This window comes from Hydra vulgaris, chromosome 15, assembly GCF_038396675.1.
Source record: "Hydra vulgaris chromosome 15, alternate assembly HydraT2T_AEP".
NCBI lineage: Eukaryota > Metazoa > Cnidaria > Hydrozoa > Anthoathecata > Hydridae > Hydra > Hydra vulgaris.
Window position 1 is genome coordinate 33,755,001 of NC_088934.1, and position 12,019 is coordinate 33,767,019.

Consider the following 12,019-nt stretch of genomic DNA (forward strand, 5'->3'; position numbering starts at 1 on the left):
ATATATATATATATATATATATATATATATATATATATATATATATATATATATATATATATATATATAGGCCCGGCGGTAGGTGGATACAATGGGTGATCTTCACTCATACGCCAAGGCTACAAGGCGCCAAAATTTTCTTTGAATACTTATTTTTTTTCTTGAGAATATAAAAATATATAAATTTATAAGAATAATTATATAAAAAGCGATAACACTTATTTAATGTAAGAATAAGTGTATATTAGTTTATAATAATGATAACCTGAATTGGAGGATATCCACCAATTATAGTTGCCTTCAGTTCCAATAAACTTTTTGGTAGTATTGAAACAAATTTCTTATTTATTGAAACTATTGGATTTTCATAAACAATAACATCAATGGTGTTTTTGAATGAACAAAAATCTGAAACTAATACAACACTGTAAGTACCAGACATTTTGCTATTATCCATATTAGATAACATTAGCCGTTTTCTTTGGTATGGCATATTTTGATAATCTGTCAAGAAAAATAAGATATTAAAAAAAAGTTCTTACTTTTTTGAAGCTATTTCAATAGTTTTTTGAAATTATTTTGACATCTTTAAACGTTGTTCATTAAGAGTTGGATTTGAATATTTGAAAAACATTAATTAGTTACTGAACTATAAATATAGTATATTATTATTGGGTATTTATTTTCTATCTTTAGAACCTTTGGTGTCTCAATACCAACCAAGCAGCCAATTATTTTTATAAAAGTTTATAAAAAGATTTTTATAACTTTTTACTTAACAAACTTACTCTTAACAAGGCTGCAAGCAGCCACTAATTACATTGAGACTAGTAATTAAGTTGGGAATTAACACAAAACAAAGAAGAGAGCTAAAAGAGCAAAAAAAAAACAAAACAATCGACAGACCAGAAATTTAAAGCATTAACATTCGCGGAAAAAAAAACTAGACCAATTAAACTGTTTTGAGCAGAAAAGAACAGTTTCAGTAAAAGACGTTACTTAGATGAATGACAAGTTATGCAAGATTGGGTTTTAGTTGGTGGAACAAGTTATAATAGCTTTTTTGAACTGCAATCATGTAGTATTTGTTAAAAAAAAAAAATGGAACAAAAGTTCAAGATTTGCATCTAGAGTTAGTCCAACAAGATTTTTTATGTGGTCTAGGACCTTGTCTAAAAGAGAAAGCGCCTCATTAAAAGAATCACCCAAAATATGAAAACAGCATTCCATATAGGGACGAATAAGAGATTTAGGTAAAAAAAAAGAATCAGGAGTAAGTTAGAGGACTCAGTTAAAGTGTTGTCATTCATCAATATAGGAACATCAACAATAATAAGACCATAATTAGCAGTAAACAGTCGAATTTTTTTGTGGTTAAAATTCACCAGTTACTGCAAGCACTAAGCTGTCACAGAAGAGAAATCAGATTCAAGATAATGCTACCTGTTCTGATGACTTTTTATCAAAAGTATATACATGTATATATATGTGTGTATATATATATATATATATATATATATATATATATATATATATATATATATATATATATATATATATATATATATATATATATATATATATATATATATATATATATATATATATATATATATATATATATATATATATATATATATATATTATTTTAAAACATCAAGAAATACAGTTTCTCTCAATACAAATAATATTATTATATAAGAAATTTTCGCTGGGTTATAGATACCAGCATCATCAGCTTGTAAAATATTACAATAATTTTTAATCGTTATAGTTTATATAAAATTGTTACTATTGACGTCAGCGGTTGAATGGCTTCTTTTGATTTTTAAATTTTAAAAATGGCGTCCAAAACATAGTTTTGACATATTGGCCTTCATCAAGGTTAATTCCGCCGTTTCGCGCAGAGCACATGTTGTTTTGTATTTCTAACGCCTCTCTAATTTTTCTTTCAAACTTTTTATTTTCTACCTTTAACGTTCTTGTTTTTTCCCAAATAATATTTTCTTTGCAAAAGGTTTTATGAAATGCTAATGCAGATTGATTAGGCTTGTTTTCATTAATGCTCTTCTGATGTTGATGCATCCGCATACTTACCTGCATTTTTGTTTCACCTATGTAAACTTTGGAGCAGTTGCATTTTATTATATACGTTCCAGGTTGGCTGTTACTTGGTAGTTTTGTTTTGTTTTTTGATGTTAATAAAGATCTTAAATTTGGGTTTGATTTAAATACGGCTCTGTACTCTGCTTTCCGGAATATTTTTCGAAGTTTTGGTGAAAGGCCTTTTCTCCACAGAGCTTACTCCATCTGTAGTAAACATCATTTGCAAAACGAAATAAATTTTTTAATTGACATGTTTATTGAAAATGGGTACGATGAAAAGCTGTTAAGGAATATTACACACCAATACCATCAAAAAAGACAAAATAAAAACAAAATTCCATCAGAATGCAACAATCTTCCTATAGTGTCTTTACCTTGGGTACCAGGCCTTTCACCAAAACTTCGAAAAATATTCCGGAAAGCAGAGTACAGAGCCGTATTTAAATCAAACCCAAATTTAAGATCTTTATTAACATCAAAAAACAAAACAAAACTACCAAGTAACAGCCAACCTGGAACGTATATAATAAAATGCAACTGCTCCAAAGTTTACATAGGTGAAACAAAAATGCAGGTAAGTATGCGGATGCATCAACATCAGAAGAGCATTAATGAAAACAAGCCTAATCAATCTGCATTAGCATTTCATAAAACCTTTTGCAAAGAAAATATTATTTGGGAAAAAACAAGAACGTTAAAGGTAGAAAATAAAAAGTTTGAAAGAAAAATTAGAGAGGCGTTAGAAATACAAAACAACATGTGCTCTGCGCGAAACGGCGGAATTAACCTTGATGAAGGCCAATATGTCAAAACTATGTTTTGGACGCCATTTTTAAAATTTAAAAATCAAAAGAAGCCATTCAACCGCTGACGTCAATAGTAACAATTTTATATAAACTATAACGATTAAAAATTATTGTAATATTTTACAAGCTGATGATGCTGGTATCTATAACCCAGCGAAAATTTCTTATATAATAATATTATTTGTATTGAGAGAAACTGTATTTCTTGATGTTTTAAAATAATATATAATATACTCTCATACAAGATGTCATCTTTCAAATATATATTTATATATATATATATATATATATTTATATATATATATATATATATATATATAGATAGATACATGTATAAAGCATATATAGTATATGTTAGCAGCATCAGCAAATAAAGTTTAGAAGGTAAGATTATCAAAAAGATCTATCCAGATTCAGAAGTTTCTAAATAGGTAAAAGATATTTTAATGAGATTTTGGATAGAAGGAGAACAATGAATAACAAAAAAAAAAAAGTGATTTAGCGAAAAATAAATAAGCATAAGCACATAAAAAAATAGTCAAAGGATCCAAACCTATTGAGACAAATAGATGAATAAGCTGTGCAGCAGACTCCTGCTAATCAACTCAAAGTTGTAATAAAGGACACAATACACATAAAAAGCACTAATAGGGATACCTTTTATACGCAACATGGCACTGTTAATACTATAATATTTTACAGGAGTTGATAGAATCAGCATCTCTATAAGCTACTACAGAGTTCAAGAATACTACCAGTCGATCTCGGAACTATTAAACTAAGATTTAGAGCTATACACTAATAAGGAAATAGCAGGAGTTGCACAGTCACAACTAAGGAGGTGCAAGCAACAACCCATAAATAGAGTCAAAATTCAGTGTTTATCATCCTAGACGGGAAACAATGTAATACAGGTTAAAGTGTTTGCTTAGGAGGTTTTATACAAAACAGTAGATTAAAAACTAAAACATTTTACTAGAACGAATTATTGGAACAAAATACTGGATTAAACTACTGAAGCAAAATATTCATAAATATGAAATAAATTCTAAAATTCATAGAAATTATGTTGAATGATTATGTATAAATATAAAAACCATCATCTTACCTAAAAAACTAAACATTATTGAGTTTTCAATTACAGTGCCATTGAGATACCAATTTATTTCTTTAATAAAGTTGTCTGTATTTGTTTTTATTTCAAGAATATCACTTATATCTTGGACTACAATGGTTGGCGAAGGAGTTATCCATGTGATCTTTGGATAATCTAGCAAGAAAAAAAATCCTTTAAAATCAAAGAAATGTACTATAGAACAAACCATATATTTTATTTAACAACATAATAAAGTTATTTACTTATTCAAAAATTTTAATAACAAGCTATTGCATGTGACCCGTCAGATCTGATAGCTAAAAAATAATATTCCCTAGTTTTCTGTAAGTTCTACTGCTAAAGTCATTAAAGTTTTCAAAAATAATCAAAAAACAATTCATTTCAGTCTGGTTTCATGGATTCATTGGATTCATTTAATTCTGGTTTATAAATTTTAACAATAATATTTTGTACTTAACAAAAGATAATCATGTCAAAATAAACTAAAATGTTTTTTTTTGCAATTACATATTTTAATAATTTTTGGTACATAAGTTCGCATTTATCTTATTTAAATTTATTTAAGTTTTCTCTCAAACTATTCGTTAAAGTTTGAGAGATAACTTTGTTTAAATTTTTGTTGTGTCAATATAGCACCGTTTATTTTTTAAATGTTATTATTTGGGCGTAGAATTCCAAAATAATTCCTAAAACACTTTAAAATCAAAATATCTGTATAAATTTGATCAAAACTCACTGACAGATTTCAAATTTTATCAAAAAAATTTCCTTTCGCTAAAGATTTATAAAAAAAGTGAAATTTAAAATTCTCCTCATTAAATTAGGTGGAGATGGAGTGGAGGTGGAGTGGAGATGGAGTGCAGGGATTCCTTAAAGTTACTCTGCCAAAGGTTAATAATGGCTATGGTTAATGGAATAAACAAGCTCTTGAATTCATTCATTAGAATTTTAATCAGTTTTTGCAAATAAAAAAAGTTATTAATCAGTAAACCAATTGTGTACTTTAAAGAATCTGTAATTCTTGAAATATTTATTCCGAGATTTAAAATAATATTGGGAGGAAGGTAGGGGGGAAGGCAAGGGTAATAATAAGTTTATTAAAGTATATAAAGTAAACTTTTAAAATAATATGTTAGATAAATATTGGGATTAGTTAAACTAAATTTTCATAAACCAAATTTAAATTTATGTTAGTATCAGATATTAATAAAAAATATTAATATTTAATATGAACCATTTAGTAATATTAAATATATTTAATATTAATTTAAATATTAATATTAAATATTTAAGAAAAGTTGAAGCAATTTTTTTGTTCAACATCTTCACGTCCAACAAAGCTGCAAACAACCACTATTAGAGTTAGAAGTTACTGGAATGAAAAGATGAAGTTTGTAGAGCAAAATAACGATTGACAGACGACTTAAAAGATTGCAAATTATATGAATAAGGAAAACAAGGTGAAAGAAGCGAATTCCAAAGAATAATGTTTGAGGAAAAAAACAAGACAAATAAGAATTTGTGGAGCACTTATGAACAGTCATAGTAAAAGGATGATACTTAATTAAATGACAAGTAACATGAGAATAGATTTTAGTAGATGGCACAAGAGACACTAGCTCTTTAAAGTAATGATGCCTAGAAAAGAGAAAGAGAAGCAACATTACAATAATGTGATAATGGTTAGAGCTTGGCTGTTAGTAGGTCCAACTGTGTTTACAAATCGTTTTTGTACCTTGTCTAAAAGAGAAATGGCATCATTGGAAGATCTGCCCCGGATATGGCAACAGTATTTCATACAAGGACAGATTTGAGATTTATAGAAATAAAGAATTGAATCCTGAGTAAGAAAGTGGCGAGCACCATAAAGAGATGCAACCTTAACAGATGCTAATTTTGCAATTGATTTGCTATATGGTTTCCAAGAAAGATCAGAAGTTAGAGTTAATCCTAGATGATGAAAATTCACCAGCCATCAAGAGCCCCATGCTGTAGCAGAAGTGAGTTCCTTGTCAAGCTTAAATGCCCCCTCCAAGCAATTAGAGAATGCTGGCTTCTTATCAAGACAAGAATAAATGGTAGTATCTTCAGCGAACAATGCTACCTTAGGTGTGAGAACTTCTGGAAGATCATTAATGTAAAATAAAGAAAGTATAGGGCCAAGAATAAAACCTTGACGAACCCCTGAATTTACAGGATATAAAGAAGAGTGCTATCCATCAAGGACAAATTTTATACTATGATTTGTAAGGAAGTATTCAATAATCTTAAAAATGTTAACTGATACACTGTAAGAAGAAAGCTTATAGACCAGCATGCCAAACTTTATCAAAGGCTTTAGAAATGTCAAGAGCAACAGCCTTAACTTCACCACATCTATCTAATGCACTATAAAACCTATCAGTTATTACCGCTAAAAAATCAGCAGTAGATGATCAAAATCCATATTGATGATCAGAAAGTAACTTATTAGATTTAGATATAAGATTAAATGTTTGTAAATTAAAGACTCAAAAACCTTGTTTTTGATAGTAAGAAGACTAATGGGACAGTAGTTAGACAAGTCGGATTGCTCTCCAGAATTTTGGAAATAAGAATAACAGATGCCTTTTCCAGCAGGGTGGAAAACAAGACTCTGATAAGCACTTGTTAAATAGTTTTGAAAGTATAAATGACAGCTCCAGAGAACACTTCAGCAAGAATAGGTATGTTGTCCGGACCACAAGCTGTAGAAAAGTCTAAAGGAAATTCTGTATTTAAAGTGATTTCTGTAGGAAATCACTTTAAATACAGAAGGTGGAGTGATATGAGTAATGTGTCAAGCAATGGATCAACCTGTTTGTCGGCTATATCAGGTAAAACCCAACTAGTGGAACCAAGAGATGATATAGATGAAAAGTTAGCAAACAATTCAGCTTTGACTTTAGGTGAGTTGACAAAATCTGAACCATACATAAGACGTGTAATAACAAAATATTATAGATACTGTTAAAGATTCTCCAGAAGTCATGAGAGCCTAATTTTTGAGATGAAATAGGAGATTTTATGACCTGAGAATTGCGGGCGTTGGCATTAGAAAACCTTTTTACAATGGTTTCTAGCAATAGTAAATAGACCTCTGTTTTTTGGTAAATTGTTTTGCTGATAGATATGGAAGAAATTGATTAGAATTTGCAGCAGCACAATATGAGGAATATCATGGAGAAGAGTGAGGCTTGACTTGGAATTGTCTAGGGGGAATAAAAGAATCCATGCCAGCCTGAATCAAAGAAGTTATGTAAGAAGCACATTTGCCAGCAGGAAAACGAAAGATTTCTACCCAAGGGCCATCACAAAAAAAATTACAGGAAGAGTCCCAGTCAACTTTAAGGAAGTTGTAAGAGGTATGATGATAGAAGGATTCTTATGATGAAGAAGAATGAAATAAAAGTTTTAGAGAGATCAAACTGTGATCAAAAGAAAAAACAGGGACACCATCGATGTGCAACATGGCACTATTAGTACTCTGATATTTTACAGCTGTTAATGGAATCAGCCTCTCTGAGAGCTACCACAGAGTTCGGGAATCCTGACTACCAACTGGCCTCAGATCCATTAAATTTTAGAGCTGTACCCTCATTAAGAGATAATAGAATGAGTTGCCTATTTATAAAAACAGAGACACAAGCAAAACCCATTTATTGAGTTAAGAAGATCCAGTATTCAACATCCTAAACTGGAATCAATGTATTATAAATACATTGTTTCCAGTATAAAACTTGTTTAATATTATTATTGTCTAAAAGTTTATTGTCATAAATAAAAACTAAAAGAAAATTTAACATTACCACTGTAAACTGTTATTTTTGTCCTTTTACTAGTTTTTCCCAAAATCGAGTCAACTTCAAAGAGATATGTTTTAGTATGCCAATCATCAGCCCTAATAATAATCAGTTTTTCTTGGCGTATATAAATTGCTTGATTTGTAAGAAAACTAGCTTGAATTAAGTTAATTGTCTCTTTTGCTTCAAAAGTTTCTTCATTAATCCAACTCCAGGAGTATTTAAGTGTATTCCAACCATTAAATTTTACACCACTAATTTTTATTGTAGGAACAATTTCACGGTATTCACCTTTACAAATTCCTATATTACTATCTAAAATAATAACTGGTTTAGAAATGTGCTGAACATCATATGTTTGCTCAAAGTAAGACTTTTCATTATTAGCATAATATGCTTCTCCATAAATTTTGACTCGAGGGTAAACAGGATAACTTTTTACAGGAAACATATAAAGGAAAGTTAAAAAATGACCAGTTCCTTGTGGTATAGAACCATAAGGTGTAAAAAGTGACACACAAGCTTCGTTCAATTTAAATGGATAAAAGCCATTTAAAGAATATGCTTCCCCTGTATTACAATCTAAATATTGTACAATTGGATATATAGTTTGATTAATACTTGCAACTTTATCTACGTGGGTATAAAATTCAGTTTCATAAAAATTGCTTCTTGTTCGAAACGCACCCATTAAGTCTTGATAATCTTCAACAAATAATGAAGTTTTGTATTTTAAAACACCATTGACATCCACTTTCAAATTAATTTTTTTCCAGAGACTCGTCTTAATTAATTTAAAGAATTCTCTAGTGTACTTTGGATTATAATTAGCGTCATTATAAGAACTACAATTTTTTTCACAAAGCATCATATACTGACGATAACTCCTAAAAATTTAGAGTATTCAAAAACTAAAATAATTTAACTAACACTCAATACATAATGATGACAAAACATGTTTATTTAAAAAATGTTTTCTTTTAAATGTTAAAATACAATAAGAAAACAACAATAAAACAATATGGCAATACTGTCTTACATTAATATAAACTTTTTATGTTAAGCTCTTTCTGCATAAACTACCATATATAATACAATTTAATTTTAAGGATACTATGGTTATGACTTTTTTTAACCCCATGCTCCTGTACTGTAGTTTGATGAACTTTTACCTAAAAGCACGAAATAAACTATTATTTGCATATCTTTTTAAAAAAGTTCACCCTGCCATTGAAAAATCGATTTTGACATAAAATCGATTTTTCAATGGCAGGGTGAACTTTTTTCGAAAGATATGCAAACAATAGTTCATTTCATGCTTTTTAGGTAAAAGTTTATCAAACTACAGTACAGGAGCATGAGGTTGAAAAAAAGTCATAACCCTAATGGTTACACTCACTATGATTTTCAAAATATATTTTAATAAGATATATTGTTAATAATTTACTTTTAAGTTTAAACATTAGGTTTGCCAATAATTCTGTTTTACTACATACTTTTTTTAGTAAACTAATAAAATGGCAAGTGGAGATGCTCTACGTTGTTGAAAAAATTAAATAATAATTTATGTGGAAAGGGGCTATCAAAACAAAAAAACAACATTGTGTTGTTGTTTTAAACTATATTTCACAACTATTTTAAACATTAACAATTTTATAACCACTCATAAACTAAAAAGATAAATAAAGATAAAAAAGATAAATATATGCTTACTCTTCAGTTATATAAACGCACTCATATACACCATTTTTAAGCGTTGCCATTACATTGGTCTGTTTACCTGCTAATAAACGATTTCCATCATAAAAAAATGAATGATGGCCGTCTTGAATGGCTTCATTAAAACAACGCAATGGGTCTTCGTTTATTCCATAGTATTGTTTTAAATTTTCAAATGGATGAAAGTATTTATGTTGAAATGGGCAGTAATACTGATACTCAGAATAAATTAATAACGGATGCACTAAAACCATGGAAACAAAATTAAAAAAAAAACGCAAATACTTAAATTAATGCAATAAATAAGTTCAAAACAAAACTATAGAAATATATTTTTTTTCAATAGGAAAAAATAATGAAAAAATGTTTGTTTTATATAAATAAAATAAATAAAATAAAAACATCAAATGAATACAAAAACTCAATATAAAGTGTAAAAAGTATAGCTATGATGGAAGAAAAAAGCTTTAAAATTTGTTTTTTATTTCTATTATTTTTATAGTTTGAGTAGAATCATAAACATCGAAATAATAACCAAACTTTAAACATAATAACTATTTTTGCTTGAAAATAACTGGTAAAGATATTGTAACCATAACACTAAATTACAAAAAACTATAGTAGTATTTGAAAATAACACAAAATATAGTTTATCTTGTTTTTTTTAACCCACAACTTAGCAATATTTGAAAACTTTAGTAGTATTTGAAAATAAACAACACAAAATATAGTTTATCTTGTTTTTTTTTAATGCACAACTTAGCAATATTTGAAAACTTTAGTAGTATTTGATAATAACAAGTATAAGAATCCATATTGCATTTTGGAATTGCATATTAAATACTAAAGGTAAAACAATGGTTCACTTTCAGACATTCTTATTTTTATAGATATTTTTGAGTATAAGTATGAGTGTACCTAAATCAGCAATATGAAGTGATACAAATGCTTGCTGAACGGAATCTGTATAAAACACAGAGGGATTACCACTAACTAGTGTTCCACCACGATACTCAAAGCCAGGATCCATTGTAACAAATGGAACAAGAGAAGGTCTTTCTATTTCACTAATAATCAGAAACTCTCTTATTATTGTATAACTTTTGGCATTAGGGATAGTTACAAAGCATTGAAGTGTTCTTTTATAAAAATTCTTTTCCAAAGAAAGATTAATTGTATTCAATGGGTTGTTAAGATTAATTTTTGTATTATAGATGATCTCCCACCATTGATATTGATTTTGTATTGGATATATTATTTCAGACTTGTTCAAGCATGAAAGATTTATACTTGTTTGTGTATCTGATATGTCTATCAATTTTAGTTGGTAGTCCTTGTCATTTTTTGCATTTCTAGTATAAATGTTTTTCTTTAGAAATGGTTGACCATTTGAATTAAAGCTATCTAAAATTAAATACAAATAAAAATAAAAAAGCTGATTAGAAACAATTTAAAGGAATATAATAGAAAGAAAAAAGCTCATGCTAAATTAATTCTGTTTTATAAACCTAACAACATAAATTTAAAACCAATTGTGTTTGAAATTGCAAAAACAACTTTAACATACATTAAAAAAACATATTTAAACCTTAAATGAATCAAGAAATAAAACCTTATTTTTAATTAATTCTTCCTTATTAACTGTGCACACATATGACTTTCTTAAAGCAAAAAATATATTTTCACAGTCAATGTACATACACTGAGTAGTTTAAAAAAAAAATCATAGTAACAACTCTTTCTTAATCCTTTAACTTCAAGTCACTGCACAGTGAAGCAAGTTGAGCGCAGTAATACCAGGGGGTTAATGGGGATTCACCTCAGAGCTCTCTACCACAACACCACTTCTGCAGTTAGGATTAAACGTAAATTAGTAATTATGTCATGTTCAAATCAAGTGACAAAAATATTGATTTCCAATACCTCAAACTTCTAAAATTGAGTATAGCATTATGGATTAATCTAGGCTTTTTTAGACATCATATGTGATGTAATCTATCAAAATATGATAGATTTGGGGGCTCACATATGATAGATTAATGAGTTTTTTCTGTCTTTATATATAATAATATTATAATTTAGTCTTTTCCATATGTGCTTGTTTCTTGATTGAAATGTATGCTTCAAAAGCCCAAGTATACTATTTGCTTTTGCTACTATGTAATTTACATGTGCATTAGTTTTTAGGTCTTTGGATTTAATAACTCCTAAATCTCTTGTTTTGGTTTTTTTAACTTTGAAAATACATCCATTAGCATTTGTGATTAAGTATTCATGATGTGGGTTATTTTTACCTATATGCATAAACATGCACTTATTGATATTTAGTTCCATAAGCCACATGTTGCACCAAGTTGAAATTATGTTAATACTATCCTGAAGCTCTAATGAATCCTTTAAATGTGTGCTTGGTTTTATGGGTTTTATTAACTTAGTATCATCAGTATAAA

At 28.3% G+C, this 12,019-nt stretch overlaps 1 protein-coding gene across 5 annotated transcripts in view; it reads right to left on the reverse strand.

The window, feature by feature from the left end:
• The window catches only part of LOC105843411 (uncharacterized), an 86,747-nt gene that overhangs the window by 2,787 nt on the left and 71,941 nt on the right, over window positions 1-12,019 (reverse strand). For 4 of the 5 annotated variants that reach the window (XM_065818680.1, XM_065818681.1, XM_065818685.1 and 1 more), the window contains exons 9-13: window positions 10,488-10,973; window positions 9,564-9,813; window positions 7,857-8,737; window positions 4,021-4,182; window positions 266-504 (exon numbers count right to left, since the gene is read on the reverse strand). In XM_065818680.1, the coding sequence (XP_065674752.1) occupies window positions 266-504; window positions 4,021-4,182; window positions 7,857-8,737; window positions 9,564-9,813; window positions 10,488-10,973 (2,018 nt within the window). The remainder of the gene's footprint in view (window positions 1-265; window positions 505-4,020; window positions 4,183-7,856; window positions 8,738-9,563; window positions 9,814-10,487; window positions 10,974-12,019) is intronic. The other variant, XM_065818684.1, reaches the window with a different exon arrangement.